Below are 20,272 nucleotides of genomic sequence, written 5' to 3'. Positions count from 1 at the left end.
CTTTTTTGTACCATTCAGAAGCAGCTCAACATTTTTACAATTAGTCCATAACCATGTACATGATTCAAATGTTGCTAATAAAATGAATGAACTTGCAAGTGTAACATTTGCATCATTAGCTCATATTCATCCATGCATCGTCTTCCGGGTCGCAGGGGCAGCAGCTTGAGCAGGGAGGTCCAGACATCTCTTTCCACAGCCACCTCTTCCAGCTCTTCTGGGAGGACCCTAAGGTGTTCCCAGGCCAATCGAGAGACAGAATCTCTCCAGCGTGTCCTGGGTCTTCCCCTGGTTCTCCTCCCAGTCGGACATGCCCGAAGCACCTCCCTAGCTCATATTTTTAAGCTATAATCATATTGAAATAGTCATGAAAAATAAAAACTGCTTTTAGTTTATACAATACAAATCTACTGTGAATCCGGAGTGACCTGTAAAGTATCGGTCACACCTATGATCACATGTTTTTATCATGCACTGGAAAAAATGTCAGACTTTTTAGGCTTAATTTTGCTTATATGACTCGTTGAATTTTTGAGTGACGTAGTCGCCTGCTTTAATGGGCGGGTACTTGTTTGATCCATCGCAGCTGGTGATCAGGGCTTCGTTGTCTGGATGGACGAAGAAAGCCACAGACTGTCGAGTGCTGTGAAATCCAGCGGTGGGCAGCAAAACCCTGTGACTCTGTGGAACAGGTCGACATTAGAAGCTTTAAATAATGTTTTTCACATGCTGAAGTTAAAGACGAGCTACATTGATGACTTATGTATCAATGCATAGATGCTACGATGTCTGTGAGCATGTTTTCTTAAAGTCTAATAAGCTTAACTGCTCAGTCCTGACAGTGAAGCACAAAGGTGGGAGTGTGATGATATGGAAAAACGTGGCTGCAAAAGTTGTGGACCGTAATGTGATTGCACCACATAATAGGTAATGGAAGAAATTAATATACTCTCACAATGGTTAACCTAATGTTGCACATGCTTACCAACATGAGAAGAAAAATAAATGTGAGAAATCAATCCTCACCACAGAGATAAACTGATCAGCAGTCCAGCGTTGCATCAGGTCAGCGATGTTGATCAGGACGGCTCCGGGGACGTTGGGTGCGGAGATGTAGTCACCTGTGCGTGTACAAACCTGAAGGGAGATCAGCATCAGGTTGGGGGGTCTTATGGCTGAAGATGCAGTCTCATATTTAGAAAAGTAGATTAATGGTTTACCTCTAGTCCATCAGAGCCCTGGAACACCAGAGTGATGCTGCCATAGTCTGAATGCTCTGCACATCGCAGCTGGTTTTCCTTTGCCGTCTTGACTGGGGGGTAGTACAGGGACCGCATTGTTGTGGCATTTTCATCAGCTACAGGAGACACCGCAGCTCTATCACCATGTGAGGTCCACTCTGCTCATGCACAATCAGTCTGACAGGAAGCTTCGTTGACGTTACTCTAAATCAGTGGTTCCAAACTGTGGTCCTTGAGGAACACCATCCTGCACGTTTTAGTTGTTTCCATGCTTTAAAACCCCAGATTTGAATGAATTTGAATGAGGAAGTAATTAAATCACTGAATCGGGTGTGTTGGAGCATGGAGACATTGCTACTGTCACAATTAAACAATTTCATAACAAAACACCCTCTCATCAAACGTTCAGCTGTTTATTTATCCTAACACCTGAGATATTTTGTAGGAATAGAAGCGTTTTATTAGCAGTCTTATAAGGTTGAGTTGTGCCCTCTTGATTCTTCTTTTATTGGCGATCACTTAAAAGAATTCTGGAAATCATCTCAGGATGCCCAAATTAGTGGTCGTGAACCCAGTAGAGTCCCAACCATTGACATAAATGAAGATGGATGAAGCATCTCGTTAACTTCAACTGTCCAAAACTGAAGCCAAACTGTCCATGATTTGTGCGCTGCCAGTGTTGTAGGGCTGTACCACTGATACAGAAGTACTGCCTGCACTCTCACTAACAGGGTGTCACACTGTCAATTAGTGTGATGACACTTTTTTAAGCCTTAGATAACAAACTGAAACTGAATATGGGGGCCGAGATGGGGTAGAGGCAAGGAAACTGACTCAGGTCCCGAAAGTCCCAGGCTCAATCCCCAGTCATCGCACATCTCGTGGTGTCTCTGAGCAGGACACCCTATCCCCAGCTGCTCCCCGGGCGCCCCCAATAGCCGCCCACTGCACCACCTGCGGGTGGAAGGATTAAATGCTGAGAGCCAATTTTGCCATTGTATGGGAACATACAATGATGACAACACATAAGACGTTACATTATTTAAAAATGCAGTAAGGTAAGAGCTTCATGAGTAAATAAAAGTCAACACCCAGCATTTTATCTGAGGTGTATTCTTATTATTTGTCAGGAAGTGTCCCATTCAGTTACAGAAATGGTCTGGACTTATAAGTCGTCTTGCAGCCATTGAGGGCACTCTTTCTTCGTGGCTTCAACTTCAGGGTTCCAGTTCTGTCTCTTTATGACTGCTGCTTTAAGCTAACATCTCTCTAACATCAGCTAACAGCAACCTGTCTAAATAAAGGTTGAATAACATCTCACTGGGCTGCGTCTGTTGGTGACAAATAATAAACAGCGTTTGCAATGGAGGTTTCAAAATGGCTCAAAATGTTTGCAAAGGTTGACAATTTACTCGAGGGAGTCCCGGGACCTCCCTCTTTTGTCACTGCAATTTGTGTCTGGAATTTGTCTCAAACATTTCTGATATTATTATGTATAGTTCTAAAACACCAAAACTGGATTTTTTTTATTTTTTTTTCGTAGATATGACTGCACCACTGGGCAAAATCGGGACCAGAATTTGTGTGACTCTAAATAAATATTTAACAGTCACCACTTTTAAACAATTTCAAAATGACCGTTTAGAAAATGTTTTGCCCACCCCTGCACAAGAAAACTCAACATTGCTGTAATCATACTGCCTATGAGAAGATGTGCACGCAGGAAAACATCTGGATCCAGACCCAGACTGAGGGCCATCACCCTCAGGATCCGCAGACTCAGCTCTTTACAGCGCTGGAAGAAAGACGTGTGGATCTCTTTGAAACCTTTGACAGCATCTGATGAAGGCCATTTCTGCAGAACAAAGATAAGATCAAATTGACTGATATATTTATGATGAAAGCATGACGTTTTCTAAAATTTAAGTAAAAAAAAAAAGGCAACAGCATGCTTCTTAAACACTGTCACATGCATCCAAATACATTTGAATGTAATGCACATAATTTAAAGTGAATTATTACAATGTCAGGGTGAAATGAAGCAGTGTTGAACGCCTCCTTTAGGTCTGCAGGTCGTTTTGGACTCAGCCTGAAAAACATAATCTGAATTAAAAACTGAACTGTGTGGAAAACACCTGATACTTCTTGTTTTCTGAGTTTTTTTACTTCTCTGTCTCCATGGGCACCCAGCCGTGGTTCAGATTGTTTGGGAAGCTTTGTCTGATGAAGGGTTTTTTCAGTTCGTTAGGCTGCAGCAGAAATTTCAAGGATATGTCCATGACTTGGTCCACCTATTTAAACACAATATGAAGACAATGTGAATTAAAGTCTAGCATTTCTTACAGTTTTAAACTAAAACTATCTCGTGTTAAAAGCAACACAGCTGTAATGAGTACATGTTATATATTGTGCAATATCAACTGATAACAGGACACGTATTGCTCAGAGTATGTGTTATAAATAATCTCAGCTTTGACGACATCAACTTTTAGCAAAGGATCTATAAAGCCCAATGAGTTGTAGTCAGTGTTGGTTTGGCTAATGTCCATTGTTGTGGCAGCCATTTTGAATTGCATTGACTCCAAAAAGTAACCAGCTGTAAATGTACATCCTGTAATTATTTCTGATAGATTCATTAAAATCTGTTCAGTGGTTTTGGAAAAATACCAACAAGGTTAACTGCAAAACACTTAATTCAATTCAATTTTTTAATATAGCGCCAAGTCACAAGAGAAGTCGTCTCAGGGCACTGAACAGAAACATTCGCATACATTCAACAAAAGCCATCCATCCATCAGTTATCTTTTACCTGCTTCTTCCTTTCAGGGTCACGGGGTCACTGGTAACCATATCCAGCAGTCACTGTGCAAGAGGTGGGGGACACCCTCTGTGTGTCCATCACAAGGACACATAGAGACAAATGAGACAAACAACCATTCACTCTCTCACTCTCACCTAGATAGATAGATGGCCAGACAGACAGCTAGATAGAGAGATACTTTATTAATCAGATAGATACTTTATTAATCAGATAGATACTTTATGAATCCCGGGGGAAATTCAAGGCATCCAGTATGTTCTAATTATAGAGAACAAAAAACACATAGGAAATAATCAAAAACAAAGCAGAATACACAAATTTGGAACATGACTATACACATGCACAAGGTGGTAGAGTACTACATTCATTATTAACCTATATATTCAAAAAAATCTTTATTAATCCCAGAAGGAAATTAAGTGTTGTCGTAGCTCAACATCCTGGTTTCATTCAAGAGTTGTTATAGATGCTGATAGCTGTGGGCAGGAAGGATCTCCAGTAGAGAAGCCCAAGGATCTGGCCACAGATACCGATCCGTCCACCCAGATCCAGCTTGCTGTCAGATCCAGCGGGCCTCTCGGTCCTCCTGGGCAGCAGGATTGCCCAAATGCCAGGCAGAATTCCTCCCTGAGTGATGGGCACTCCTCGTAGCAGTCTGCAGAGCTCCTCATGAGCCGAGTTTCTCACCAGCTCCAGGATCTCGGTGGTCAGGTACTTGACCACCACTGCCAGGTTGACGGAAATTCATCCATGGCGCCTCCTTTTCAACTCATTTGTGATTTGGGGCTGTAGTTGAGATATTTGAGCTTTTGAGATGTTAATCAGCTGCTCCTTGTTGTTAAAAAAAACAGAAACACCTTGTTGCCATGGGTACGCATCATAACAAATGTCCAAAAGTAAAAAGGTTTCAGTAAAAATCCTTTCAGCTGCACAGCATCCGATACCAGAGGAAATAATCCTCGTAAGAAAGTGATTTACATCCAGAAAAAGGAGGAATTAAAGTTTTCAAAAGCAATAAATCAGAATGAATGTAACAGAGCTACTCCATGAGCGGCACAATTCTAGAACATATATATGTATGCATACATACACATATACATGCATATATATACTGTATATATATGCATATGTACATTGCTATTACATTGATACTTTATATTTTTGCTATTTTTGGGTGTAACTGGGACGCTGAGTACACAACTCCGAGTTATAATTGAAGTCAGATGTGTGCAGGGTGAACAAAGCACTGCTGTGCTCCTGTGCTGCTAATCATTGTGCCGGAGGTCCCTGATCCTGTCGTGTTCTGGTCTCTCAGTGAGATAGTGTGTAATCCAGGAGACCAGATCTGTGTCCATCTCCATCTCCTCAAGCTTGTCTCTCAGTAGCAGGGGCTGGATAGTGTTGAAGGCACTGGAGAAGTCAAAGAACATGACCCTCAGAGCACCGTTTCCTTTGTCTAGGTGAGCGTAAGGTAGAGAATGGCATCACTCCCACCTTCTCCCTGTATGCGAACTGTTGAGGGTCCTCAGCGTGGAGAACCTCAGGTCTAAGGAGTTTCAACAGCAGTTGCTCCAGTGTCTTAATACCGAGATGTCAAGGTGACTGGCCTGTAGTCAATCAGCTCCTTGGGTGTGCCTTCTTAGGAACTGGAATGTGGCTGGATGTCTTCCATGTGACAGGGACCCTCCCGAGATGCAGGCTCAGGTTGAAGACATGTTGGAGATGCTCCCCCAGTTGGTCAGCACATGCCTTGAGCATCCTGGGGCATGTCTTGTCCAGGCCTGCTGCCTTCCTGGGGTGTAGCCTGCTTCATGCAACAACATGCAAACTCCACCCAGAAAGGCCCCCCGACCGAGATTTGAACAGGCAACCTGCTCGCAGAGGCAGCAGCTCTACTAACTGAGCCACCGTGGCACCATGATTTCCTGAAAGTTTAATTAAAATCAGTCCAGTGCTCCATGAGATATTAAGCTAACGAATCAAGTGGACTCCCAAATAGTTAATGGAAAATGTTTAAACATAAACCGTGTGCTATCTGATAGCACTTATATGTTTTTGGTGTCTGTGTCAGCTACTGCAACACCAAATTCTAATTCTCTATCGGCTCAAATGACTGAGTTACAGATGTTTTTGTGTTTTTGAGTTAGGTTGGTTGAGGCGGCCGTCTTAAATTGGGCTTGCTCTAAAAGTTTATCACTTCTAGATGTATACCCAATGATCAGCTTCTGGGAGTTTCATTAAAATCAGTCCTGTTGTTCATGAGATATTTTGCTAACAAACAAACTAATGACACACACAGAGACAAAAACAGTATCGCCCGCCTTTTTGGGACGTGCAATAATGAATATGCGCATTGAACAAGCGTAGATAAGTTTTGTGATGTGGCTTTACCTCCTCTTGGGTGATCCCAGTGTTCGTGAGCAGAACAAATCCAATTTCTACGAAGGCCTTCTTCAGCTCCTCGGCCAGTTTCTGCAGCTGTTCCTCTGGAACATCTCTCTCTCTCAGAGAATAGGTGCTAAAATCCACCACTGGGATGCTCATCTTTAAACAGCTGGTGTGTGTTCAGGCAATGCTGAATACAGATGTTTAAAAGAAACATGCAACTATTTACAGACAGCGAGTTGGGAACCACGTGACCGTTTCCAGCCAATCAGAAAAGAGCTTCTGATCCACACAGACTTGCTCAATCTCACTGTTGACCTTTCACCTTTGGATGCTGATACAACAGGGGAGGATCCTAAGACTGTTGTGATGACGACAGATGATCTAATTACTGGGTGAAATAGTTGAGTTAATAATTTAGAGATTAGAGAAAAGTTGTGAACTGGTTTTTTTGTTTTTTTTATCAGTTCACAAAGATTTGCCACCTTAATTTAAAAAATCGGAGTGTTGTGTAAAATGTAAATAAAAACAGAATGCATTTGGTTTTACTTCATTTCTACACTTTCCTTAAAAAAGAATGTAATTACATTTTATGGCAGCAATGCATCTCCAAAAGATTTGGACAGGGTTATGCTTGTCTCTTTCAAGCATCCCCACTTCTTTTACCAACAGCCTGTAAACATTTATGCACTGAGGAGACCAGCTGCAGAGGTTTTAGAGGAGAATGTTGTTCCATTCTTGTCTGATGTAGGATTTTACTTGTTTAAACAGGCCTGGTATTTCCTGGAATTGTTTTTTTTATGATGCATTAAATGTTTTCAGTTGGTGATAAGTCTGGACTGCAGGTCAGCTCAGCACCTACTCTTCTACTTCAGGCCCACGTTGGATGAAAATGGACGTGGTTTGTGGTTTAGCATTGAATTGCTGAAGGTCAGTTGACTTCAACAAGTTCATTCCCATTCAAGGTTTTCTCTGAAAAATGCGTAACCTGAATGGAAACATGTCCTAAAACCTGTATTTATTGTTTGTGCCTTTTCAGATGTGTTAGCTGCCCATGCCATAGGCACTAATGCACCCCTATACCATCAGAAAGGCAGGCTTTTGAACAGAGTGCTTACAACAGGCCTTTCCTCTTCAGCACAGAAGATGTGGCATCTGCAGTTTAAAAACCAAATTCAAAATAATAAGTTTACTATTTCTGATCACAGAACAGTTTTACACTTTACATGAGCTTTGGCTCAGAGAAGATGGAGGCATTTCTGGATGGTGATCACACCTCGCATGATAAAACCAGCATTTGTGGATAGCATGGCGAACTATGTTTACAGATAATAACTGATGGGAGTGTCGCTGAGCCCGTGGAGTTGTTCAACTATTTGTAGATGCAATTTATTGTAAATAAATGGACCTCTGACTTTTACTTCTGAGCGATTCAGACTCTGTAAAAATATTATTTTTATACCCAGTCCTTTTATTGAAATGTTTACAATCAACCTGCGTAGTTGTAAAATCTCTTTTTGCTATTTCTTATCTGTACCATTTACTTATACAGACTTTTGGTGGCCCTGTCCCCGATTTTTAACCGTGTTGCTGCTATAATATAAAAACAATTGTACTATTTCCTAGTTTGAACATTGGATGTTAGTTTAAACATATATTTACTATTTTTCCATTGCTAAGAAAATCTGGGCATATGAGATTTACAACCAGTGCATTCTGTTTTATTTACATTTTACACAACGTCCCAACTTTTTCTGAATTGATGTTGTAAATTAATAGATTTCTTCATGAAAAGCAGCAGCTGATACACATTCAGTGCAGAAATCCTAGGCCTTTAAAAATGAATTCACAGCTTTATGTTTCCAACTAACTTTGTCCAGATGATTTCCTTACCTTTTTCCAAACCATTTGCTCTGAAACTCTGGACTCCATTACGCCTTTTCAGCTTAGATCCACCAAACCGAGAGCAGATCCGTGGTTCAATGTTGCCACACCTTCTCAGGCAAAAAAGCAGTAAAGCAGACTAACAGTGGAAGAAAGAAAAACTACCTCCATCTCAAAACTTCTGAGACTGTCTTGGTAAGTACCAGAGATCTGTTAAAGAGGCAAACTGCCTCTTAATGGCTCTTAATTTCAGCCTTGAGTATAATTTAACACAATTAACTCTGGTGTTAGTCCTGTCGCTTGTGTTCTACCAGACGATACAGCAACTATCTGAGAACTTGCTCAATTTCTTCCAAGATAAAGTGGCTTCAGTCAGACACGTTAATGGTTCTGCTCCTCTGTTGTTGCTGAAGCTTCACTTGTGTGCCTTCATTGTAATTTATTAGTAGATTAGGTAAATGTACTTGTATCATTAAGCCTGTGTAGCTCAGAGAGAAGCCATAATAAGTGATGTAATTTTGGGAGGAACGTTCAGAGACAGAACTGTGTGAGCAGCAGGAGGGAAACCAGCATCACAACTGTGGTGGTAAAATACATCACATAAAACCAAATACAGTTTCTCTTTTATTATTATTATTTTTATTACAATCATTACAGCATCTGAGACAACACTGAATATGAAAGAAAAGCTTTGCAGAGAGTGGTGAAGGCTGCACAGAAGACTGTTGGAGTCAGCCTCCACACCATCACAGACATCTACACCGCCAGATGCAGGAAGAGGGCCGCCTGCATCATGAAGGACCCCACTCACCCAGCACACACACTTTTTGCCCCTTCAGGTAGAAAATTGCAGCGAATTAAGTGCAGAATCACTAGAATGAGGAACAGCTTATACCCTGAATATGTTAGACTCATAAATCCCTAATCAGGGTCATCACTGTGAAAAAAAATCACGTCACTTTGATTGGTGATATGTGCTGCTGATTATCCATGCTGCTGATCTCATGCTGCTGATTTGTTTCATGCGGCTGTGTTCATTCGCACTCATCTGCTCACACAGACTCATGTTCGTGCTGCTGTCGTTTGGCGTATTGTTTTGCACTATTAGTGTTTAGCGTATTTCTTAGTTTATATCTTAGATCCTTATTAATGTTTCTTTTTACACTTTATATTTTTGCTATTGTTGGATGTAACTGGGACACTGTGTACGTAATTTCGTTCCACCTCATGTACCACGTGATGCGAATGACAATAACGAAACTTGAATATAAAGAAACGCTCTCTGTCAATGGACATGTTCAAAGTCAGCATTTTGCGATGCACTGTGTTTAAGATATATTCCTGCCTCTGGTTCTTTATCTAATCAACTTTTGTCATTTGTGTACATTTATTACTTTCACTGACCATTGCCATTTTATCCAACAAGAAATTATCCTTAAGTACGTTTCATCGTTGCCTTTACTTTTATCAATATTTTTTTTTAAATCACAATAATCTCAATGAATGCATTTGGGTGTATGGTGCCTGACTTTACATGTGTGCATTAGTTTCTGTCAAAAGGTTCATGACTGTTGGACTGATGAGATGACACAAGTTGATTTACCTGCTTTCCCCTGCGACCGACACGTGACATAGTGAAAGATGCGTTTTACATGTGCAGCTTAACGTGAGCATTGGGAACGTGCAGACAATTGAGATCTGCTCCTTTTTAACTAATCTTCCTCATGACCTTTGCCTCAGACAGACACACATGTGGGAGTTCTGCTCTGCCAGCTCCTGCACCCACGGCCAGACTCTAATCAGCAACACCTGTGGATCATTGACTTGATGTGCATGAGGAGCATAAAGGGATGCATAAGACATTCAGCCAGTGCTGGAGCATTACCTGCCAACTGTAGTCTTGTTCTAGCCTTTTACTCATGTCTTAAACCAAATAGTAATGACTTTGTATTCTCGCCATGCCTCTAGTGATTAACCCTTGATGTCCTCCTGTTTCTTGAATCCTCGGACCTTGAGCTCCTCTTTGCATCCTCAGCTGCCTCCACGCCTTTACTTGCCTAATGCCACTGCTCAGACGTACACCTCCTTCACCATTTGGATCAGCTCTCAGCACGTCTGACCCCGACCTCCATCAGTTCCAGCCTCCTCCCTGACTTGCTACCTGATTTATCACTTGTGCATTAACCCTGTTAACTCCTTCTGAGTCTTTGCATCTCTTCTCCTCAGTCCTTATATTTGGGTATAGCTGCCAACGTTGCACATTCACACACTTGTTTCTCCACTGTGATGATGAACAGGCAAAAGAGAAGAGCACAGCAATTGTATTCAGGTAACAAGTTCTCAGGGGACGGGGGTTTGCGAACTTGATAAGTCATGTGGTGCACGATGACGTAGGCTGTATGTGACATCACTAACCATTTAAAATTGAATGATCCACCTTCAAAGAGTCAAGCATCCCATCTCTAATATGAGCAGAAGTGTGTTGGGTGAAAGTACAAGACTGTCAATATACTGTATTTCTGTTCTGTTTTTGTTTACTGTGGATTTCCATTGAACCAACAAATCAGCCAGGATGGATCTTTATTGATAAGGGAACAGGGTTTCTAGAAAACAATGATGGATTTCTGAAACTGATTTCTATTTAAGGTCATTGTAAGAAGCAAGTTGTTCCGTCAAGATGCAGTTTTGTTAACCCAGGTTGTAGAAAGTGTTAGTAAATTCATTAAAACATATCCAACTTTATTTATATAAAATATATTCTACGTAGCTATTCCAACACAAAACACGTAAAACACATGCACATGAAAAACAGTAGTTAAAAAAACAACAGCTCAACAATGACATAAACAACTAAAATATTCAAACGCTGGTGAAGATTCTCAGTCATCCAGGTTATGATGAATCCAAAATCAGTTAAAAACAAAACGTATTTTATTCTGACGCTGAACATGTTTTGCTTCATATCCAGGAGGCTTCATTATGTATTGATAAAGCCTCCTGGATGGGAAGCGAAATATCTTCAACTTCAGAATAAATGTCCAGTTCTTTTGTTTTTTGTATATATATATATATATTACTTTTTTTAACATTCAAACATATGCATGTATTGAAAAAGAATGCAGTTAAAGCATTATCGTGAAAGAAATTCTTTATTTCTGCAGAAGAGCGAGGAGGCACAGCTGACTGAGATGGTTTATTTGTGATAACGTGGTCTAAGTTTGCAACACTAACACTTTACACAAGAAGGGTTGATGGAGAAATCATTGACAATTAAAAAACAATTCTGACACAGATGTTTTAGCAGCTTTTGTACAAATCAGAGTTTAAATTTAAAACGTGTGCTTAGCTGTAAGTTGTGTGAGTATAATTAGCACAATGTTGTCTCCAACCATTTAAGATCTTCAAGAAAGCTCCCTCTGGACCAAACTTTTATTTTCTAGTTGTTATATTTGTCAGTGGTTCTGAGTCTGCTGAATGTATCAGTCTGCTGGAAATTAAATAAACTAGACATGCTGATCAGGCAAACTGATCCATATTTATCACCATCAGCGTAAACATGGGTTATTCGTCATATATTTGCGTAGCTACATGGACATTGTTTGGTTGGAAAAATGACGACAAACTTTAAAAAATCGATGCCGTGCAAAAGAGTTAAAGTTTAATATTAGTTCATGAAGGGTTCATTAGCAATGGTGCATATTTTTATGTTTTTATTTAGACCTCTCAAAATTTAGTTTGTGATATCAAATTCAGTTGATTTTACTGTGGTTAAAAATTTCCAAGAATAAAATAACAAACTGCGATTGCTTAAAAACTACTAAAATACCAGGTTAGCCATATAAAATCTAATGTGTGTGGGGTTATTATTTACTAGTTTATGCAAAGTTTCATCTACGGCAGTGGGAGCGTGCACGGAAGGACTTTAACAAGATAAGCACCTAAAACAATTATTTGTTTGCTCAAAATTATAGCAAAGGTGTGTCTCAGTTGAACTTTTACTTAATTAATGCACTTCCATGGTCAAATTAGCTGCATTTCGCCGGGACGGCGCAGAAAAATTAAGCTGATTTGACGTTTTCTCCGGCGAGCTGGATGAAGGTGGCAGGGTATGGCAAGCCAATCGTGTCATTAATAACCACTTTTATCTATTACATGCCATACACTCGAGTGCCATTTAGCAGCTGAAAATGGTAGTGTTCAATATTTTCAGTGTCAGAATGGATGAAAACAGTAATATCTCAGCCAAAAATTAGTTTATAAATATGGGGGGGGAACATAAATAAGTTGCTTCGGTGTGTAAGTTGCAGGGCATGTAATTATGCAAAAAAACGTGACTTATAGGGCGAAAAATACGGTACTTACTCTTCCGCCTCCAAGTGGTTAAAACAGATATTTGCATCGTTAAAGTTATGTTTATCCAACTCTATTCTATAAAGTCCAAGTGTCTTAGAATCAAAGGAACAGAAAAACAGACTGGGAGTTATGTAGTTCTTGTAAAGTTACGAGGCTTTGTTTGCAACAAAGGGAATTTTGAATTACATGATTGTTAATTTTTTTATTAAAGTTATATTATTCATGATTACAAAATGTACAGAGCACAATAAAAAGACAACAAGAAAATAAAATAATAAAATTACTCCAAACTGAAATTTAAACCATTTGGTATAAATTGAATCATCTTTTTTTTTTTAAAAAAAGGCATTTTATTATCCTTTATTTAACCAGGCAAATTCCTTTGAGATCACAGACCTCTTTGCAAACCAGGCCTGAGACTCTCGCAAGTTTCCAAGAGTATCAAATGTGTAAAACTTTCTATTTTCCACATGAAGTGTTTCGTAATGGTCTACGGCATGAGCCAATCAAAATGCTCAGCGTCTGCTAAGCTTTTCCTCTCCCTCCTACAGTACACAGTGTAAAGTCAAATGTCAATCAGCTGCTTTAATTGCACTATAGTGTACTGCAAAAGTTACACAATCCAAGCTCTAGTCCAGCCCACCCCCCCCCCCCCCCCCCCCCAATGTTCTAGTGACAAGTCATGTTTAACCAATACTGAAAAGAATCCAGAACAACAGCTGGACTGTGGGCAATCTTTGGAGAGATGATATAGATGTTATTCTGATTTGTTGCATGGTCAGTGGAAACCTCTCACAGGATGTTTAACTGGGCCGAGGAGTGGCACATGTCTTTTGCAGGATGTGGGTTTAGGAGCATCTATTACGTTGGAGCTCTGAGTTGTATCCTGGAGCGGGTCCCACGGCTGGTTCAAGGTGCTTCTACATTCGGTGGAGCTTCTTCTGGGTGTCTCGTGGCAGCAGCTATGGCTGTAGGGATTCCCATTGGTGAGCCATTTTATTATATATTGCATATTAATGTTGCACATTGTTCCCCCAGTACACATTTTAGTCAAATTAAATTTAACCAGCCTCTGCTCTGGATTTATAACAAACTGCTCCTTACTTTTGTAAATAAACATTAATTCTGCTTCTTACTGGACCTTGGTCATTCACAAATGTCATGGATATTATCTCTTATCTGCAAACGGGTGCTCTGATTCATACTTTCCGTAAACATCAAACATTACAAGTTCACCGACACACTACGTTCATGTAACAGCGAGAGCAAACTCCATAGTTCACATCATACTCAAAAACAACAAATACAAATGAGAGCAAAACATCTGTCAACACTATCGTCACAGCATACAAAGGAAATGTTTACCAAGTTTCATAGTTTTGTTATAATACGATTAGGAGAAAATGTCATGCAGCTGTAATTTACACTGATATGTTATTTCCCTTTCAGAAAAGCTCTGTTTTATGATTATGATCACCGCTAAAGAAGCTAGGAAACACACTCTGGGAGTTTTCCACCCCACCTTCAGTCTGCTGAGGGTGGTGCAGCGCTCCCTGCTGGAGATGCTCCCTGAAGATGCCCACCTTCAGGCCACAGGAAGGCTCTGTGTGTCCCTCACCCAACTCTCTGATGGAAAAAACATTTTGGTGTCAGAGTTTGCTTCCAGAGAGGAGCTCATTCAGGTCAAACAGGCTGCTGACCTCACCTCTGATGAGAATTCAACAAAGCATCCAAAGCTCCCATCAATGAAACTGGCGTTTGTTTTGCAGGTTCTTGTTTGCAGCTGCTTTTTCCCAGTCTACTGTGGTTTCAGCCCACCTTCATACCGTGGAATGGTATCATAAAACCAGTTAAACCCTAGAATTTTATCATTATTGAACCTAAATTCATTCGTTTATTCTGGTTTCCTTTCAGCGCTACATGGACGGAGCCCTGAGCAACAACATGCCTCTGTTTGAGCACAGGAACACCATCACTCTGGCCCCGTTCTCAGGCGAGAGCGACATCTGCCCCACAGAGGGAACGTTCAACTTTTTTGAAGCCCACTATGGCAACGTAAGCATTCAGGCCAACACTGGAAACGTCCATCGTGTCTGTACAGCTTTCCTACCTCCCAGACTGGAGGTGAGTCCCTGTCCAGAGGTCTTGGGTTAAAACTTGGTAGAGTTTAATGATTATTTTTAGAAATACCTGCTATTATTTATAGGACTCAGAATTACTGATAGACTTTCTGAGACGTTCTTACATCGGGAGGTGAAAAGAATACTTCTCGAACCTTCTCAATCCCACTGGCACGTCTTCCATGGAAGAAGCGGAGTCGGGAGACTTTGGGGTTGGTCTGTCCATAACCGTGGCTGAGGTCGTTGAGGTAGTTAAAAAGCTCTGAAATGGCAGGGCCCCGGGGGTGGATGAGATTCGCCCTGATTTCCTAAAGGCTCTGGATGTTGTAGGGTTGTCTTGGATGGCATGCCTTTGCAACATCGCATGGACATCGGGGGCAGTGCCACTGGATTGGCAGACTGGGAAGATGGTTCCCCTCTTCAGAAAGGGGGACCGGAGGGTGTGCTCCAATTACAGGGACATCACTCTCCTTCGCCTGCCTGGTAAAGTCTATTCAGGGGTACTGGAGAAGTGAGTCCAATCATTGGTCTAACCTCAGATTCAGGAGGAACAATGTGGGTTCCATCCTGGCTGTGGAACACTGCACCAGCTCTTTACCATCACTAGCGTCCTCAAGGGGTCATGGGAGTTTGCCCATACAGTCTACATGAGCTTTGTGGACTTGAAGAAGACATTCGACTGTGTTCCTCAGGGTACACTGTGGGGAGTGCTCTGCGAGTATGGGATTGGAGGTCCGTTGTTATGGGCTGTTCGGCCCCTATACAAGCATTGCTGGTAATAAGTTAGACCCCTTCAGGGTGGGAGTTAGACTCTGCCAGGGCTGCCCATTGTCACAGATTCTGTTCATAACTTTTATGGACAGAATTTCTCGGTACAGCAAGGGGGTGCAGGGAGTCCGGTTCGGTGGCCTCAGGATTCTGTCTTTGCTCTTTGCAGATGATGTGGTCCTGTTGGTGTCATCGTGCTGTGATCTTCAGCTCTCACTGGAGCTGTTTGTTGCCGAGTGTGAAGCAGCTGGGATGAGAATCAGCACCTCCAAATCTGAGGCCATGGTCCTGAACTGGAAAAGGGTGGTTTGCTCTTTTCAGATCGAGGGTGAGGTTCTGCTTCAAGTGGAGGAGTTCAAGTATCTCGGGGTTTTGTTCACGAGTGAGGGAAGAATGGAGCGTGAAATTGGCAGATGGATTGGTGCAGCGTCTGCAGTATTGCTGACTCTGTACCAGTCCGTTGCGGTGAAGAGAGCTGAGCTGTAAAACAAAGCTCTCTGTTTACTGCTCAGTCTACGTTCCTACCCTCACCTATGGTCATGAGCTCTGGGTAGTGACCAACACTACAAGTCCCTCTTGTAAATGAGTCCTTGTGGCTCAATGAGACCAGCCTGTATAAATAAAGGTTGAATGAATGAAAGAATGAGATTGCGGATACAGGCAGTTGAAATGATTTTCCTTTGCAGGGTAGCTGAACTCTCCCTTAGAGATAGGGTGAGAAGTTCAGTTATCCGGGAGATACTCAGAGTAGAACCGCTCCTCCTCATCGAGAGGAGCCAGTTGAGGTGGTTTGGGAATCTGGTAAGGATATCCCCTGAACGCCTCCCTAGGGAGGTGCTTCAGTCATGTCCAACTGGGAAGAGACCCCAGGGAAGACCTAGGACACGCTGGAGAGGCTATGTCTCTCAGTTGGTCTGGGAACGCCTTGGGGTTCCCACAGAAGAGCTGGAAGAGGTGACTGTGGAAAGAGATGTCTTGACCTCCCTGCTCAAGCTGCTGCCTCCGAGACCTGACTTCAGAACAAGTGGAAGATGATGGATGGATGGCTTTCTGAGATGTCCTCAGTAGTAGTTTAAAAAAATGTCATGTGCGTATCTATTCAGAGTTCAATGCCGTTAATGGTAGTGTTGTTATTAAAGAGATATGGCCCAGTCCAGGTATGATGAGTTTTGAAAAGATGGTTTAGTTCTTCCTTACCAATAAGCTTGTTTTGAGGTCAAACAGATTTCACCACTTGGATCTGTCTCATCCCTGAGATGTTCTGCTGGGCATTTATTTTGTGATAAATTGTTAAAAATCAAAACGCTGTTTTTTTTTTTTTGCGTCTTTCTATTCTATTCTTGTTTTGGAAAGACGCTGGCTGAAATCTGCCACAACGGTTACATGGATGCTCTTCACTTCCTGAAAGAAAGAGGTGAGCATTCCCATCTCTGTCTTTCTCACTGCAAAGTCTTCTTACTATTAATCCATTAAATAATTTACTTTACTCCTCTGCAGTATCAGCATAAACGTATCATCAGTCGAGTGTTTATTAATTTAGATCTGCTTGCTGCCGAGTGTAATCCTTGCCATGTAGTGCTGAGCCACAAGTTTCCTTGTTGTGAGCCTGAAAAAGACTTGGCTGAAACAGAAAATTGGAAGCGGACAAATACGCTGTTGAATATTGGAGGAAAACCTCAAGAACATCAGTGGCTGGACCAAAGAATCACGGGAAACCTCCCAATGGGTATAAAGAAAGGTAAAAGCTTGGCCTTCGTCAGGAATATGATCTGTAGCTTTTTATATTTTCTAATTCAAAGTATCGCACAGGTTTTATGATACGGACAATAACGTTAGTCTTCTGATTGTGTTTCTGTGTTAGTGCTGTGTGGGGTATGCAGGAGTAGTTATGATGCTGGCAGCTGGTGGTCTTCGTTCACTAACATCCTTCCAGTTATGCTACAAACCCTCCTCCTCCTTCCCTTTAACGTTAGCCTACTTCTCTTTAAAAGGTAACGTGGATTTGAGTAATCAGAATATACATGTAGATGAATGGTGCAAATGTGTGGGTTCAATGTGGGGGTGGTATTACAGAAGGAATCAGCTCTGGGCCCCTTTTTGTTGATTATGGCATTGGACAGATTGACCGATGAGGCCAGAGGCTGTCTGCAGACAACATCTGCTGTAAGAGTGGGGAGAAGGTGGAAGAGAACCTGGAAAATAAAAGTAACAAGATATAAAAAAATAAAATAAAGTGTTGTAAGCTCAGTCATCCAGGTAGCTAACAATAAAAAAGGTTCAATTATGTCATCTGGACCAGTTTTTTTTTAAAGTGAGAAATGTTTCGTCCCCCATTCCGAGGACTTCGTCAGTCTGTGGCCTTCCAACCAAATCTGTCCCGTAGCCTTCACTGCTGTGTTTCAAGGCAACTTCCTGTTGGAATCTCAAATGTAGGTTTGTAGGCTCAATCATCCAGGATCCAGCAATGAAATACCCGTTATCTACCTGGATGATCTAACCGTTTTTCTCAGCCACTTTGACCTTGGTTGCCCTCAGGCTGTTTCTGTAATTAGCAAGTTGGCCATATGGCCTAAAACATTTGATTGCTGTGCATGATGATAGATTGTTTTGGATAGTGATGCATGATATTGGATTTTTGGCCAATATCCAATATGTTAAAACTTATTTGGCTGATAACCGATACTGATATTTTTAATATATTTGTTCCTTTGTCAGAACATAGCTCTCTTATTTAGGCTTATTTAGAAAACTTGTGCAACGGCTGTAAGAGCTGGTGACATATATTCAGTAACAGTCATATGCATAGCAGTTTAACTTATATTAAACGAAAAGTGTTAAATGTTATTTATTAGCATTAGTCACCTGCGATGCTGTCTCACGTGTGGAGGCTTGTTCCAGGTTCCTATAGCTGCAGGGTGGGATCCTCTGCACTCCTGTGCATGAAGGACAGACTTTTTAAGTTCAAAGTTTTTGTCTATCCATTGTGCCACGAGACCAATCATGCTAACGGGGCTAACACTTGACGTCCAAATGTCTGTGGTAAAACTCACCCAAGTGCTATCGGCTATTAGCTTCTCAATGACGTCTGAAATGACGGCTTGTAACTCGTGTAAGGCTACGTCGGAAAAATATCAGATTGGGGACGATGTAGCGAGACTCAACGTAGTCCAAAAATCTTCGGAATCCAACATCCTCAATGGAAAAACACTTCCACACGGCTGACATTTTGAATTTTCCTCTCTGTCGTGATCAGATCAGGTAGACGTGCCTGCCGCCATCTCGTTGTGCTGGCGCCGCAGGCATCCTTGTCACTGGGTTGTCATACAAAAACAGCATCTTTTATATCTGTGAGTTATTTTCATGGAATGGCCGATGTCTGATATTTAACTTTAATGCTAATATCGGCCGATACAATGCCCTGCTGATAATATCGTGCATCCCTAGTTTTGTATAGGTGTGCTTTGCATGTGTTAAAAGTCTGCTTTTGAGATTCCAACAGGATGTTGGCTTGAAACACAGCAGTGAAGACTACCTATGGGACAGATCTGGTTGGCAGGCCGTAGACTGAGGAAGTCCTCTGGATGGGGGACGAAACATTTTTCACTTAAAGAAACTGGTCCAGATGACATGATTTAACCTTTTTTTTTTCTTAATTAACATGATATAATTTGACATATTTGTAATGATAATATTCTCAGGCTGAGGAATGAACTGCAAACTGTCAACAGTCACAGCAGACCTGTGCAGGCACACACAAAGAGCCACAAGCAGTGACACGAACAGGTTTGTCTGCAACACAGCAATTCTTTGCAACACATCCGTGTGATAAAATCCTGAACTCTGCTTTTGTTTAATCTAGTCTCCAATACACTGTGGCTGCACATTTCCCTGACAAAAGTGACCTCACTGGAGGAGACAGAAACACTAAACTACTCAACAATAACCCAAATCTCTTCTTGGACTCAAACAGTTGATCTGGACTTCTGTTCCTTCACTGCAGCAAAGGTTTTACCTGTACTTCCATGTGGTGAAGTCAAAAACACAGAATTAAACATATTATAAATGATAAAACATTGTGAAAATATGGCTCTTTCCAATTGCTGATATTCAGATACATAAATATTTCCCCACAAAGATTTGTCTTTTAATTTTATAAATTCAAAAAGTGCCAACGTAGCAAATAAAATAGTTCTTTCTAAAGACAAACGATCATTAAAAAGTTAGTTGGGAATAAACAACTCTAAATATATGAAATGTAATTTGACAAAATGTGTGTTTATAGCACCAAGAAGTCCTGGAAGTTCCCTGCTGCAGGGCAGTATAAAGGTTCTGAGTGTGAGATATAAATCAGCAACATCAACGATGTCGTGCAGCTTTGGTGCTTTAAATAATATTTACTGAAACGCTTTTAATTTCAACCAGTGCCGTTTTCTGTCAACACCTATTAAAGTACATTTAAACATGTTTCTAAACTATAAAATACTATATTTTTCTTTGCATTACTACTATATTGCAACTAACTTGTTTATTTATCATTTCCCCGCAATGTTCTTAAAAAAAATAACAGCATTCCTCTGAGAAATGCGTATTGCTAGTTGGTTTGAATTTAAAGTTAAACATGTCATGTAACAGTTCTCCAAGCATGAGTTTGAAATGACTTTCAGCTTCCATCACACCAATATATATATATATATATATAT

At 41.1% G+C, this 20,272-nt stretch overlaps 2 protein-coding genes across 2 annotated transcripts; one reads left to right on the top strand and one right to left on the bottom strand.

Moving 5' to 3' along the window:
- Positions 1–501: 501 nt before the first annotated feature.
- Positions 502–6,639, bottom strand: si:dkey-10o6.2 (uncharacterized protein LOC100124608 homolog). Its single transcript, XM_037683269.1, has 7 exons — positions 6,454–6,639; positions 3,408–3,532; positions 3,264–3,330; positions 2,940–3,096; positions 1,221–1,357; positions 1,027–1,137; positions 502–681 (listed from the first exon to the last, which is right to left on the bottom strand). The coding sequence occupies exons 1-7, from the start codon at positions 6,604–6,606 to the stop codon at positions 502–504; spliced, it is 930 nt and encodes a 309-aa protein (XP_037539197.1). The 5' UTR covers positions 6,607–6,639.
- Positions 6,640–13,483: 6,844 nt separating this feature from the next.
- On the top strand, positions 13,484–19,513 carry LOC119416090 (patatin-like phospholipase domain-containing protein 2). Its single transcript, XM_037683268.1, has 9 exons — positions 13,484–13,670; positions 14,134–14,366; positions 14,454–14,519; positions 14,599–14,808; positions 16,926–16,986; positions 17,113–17,310; positions 17,434–17,563; positions 19,271–19,355; positions 19,432–19,513. The coding sequence occupies exons 1-8, from the start codon at positions 13,484–13,486 to the stop codon at positions 19,344–19,346; spliced, it is 1,161 nt and encodes a 386-aa protein (XP_037539196.1). The 3' UTR covers positions 19,347–19,355; positions 19,432–19,513.
- The last annotated feature ends 759 nt before the right edge of the window (positions 19,514–20,272 follow it).

The sequence above is a fragment of the Nematolebias whitei genome, chromosome 10, assembly GCF_014905685.2.
Source record: "Nematolebias whitei isolate Nwh7 chromosome 10, NemWhi1, whole genome shotgun sequence".
Classification (NCBI taxonomy): Eukaryota; Metazoa; Chordata; class Actinopteri; order Cyprinodontiformes; family Rivulidae; genus Nematolebias; species Nematolebias whitei.
Note: the sequence above shows the minus strand (reverse complement) of the source record. Positions and strands in the feature narration are given on the sequence as shown.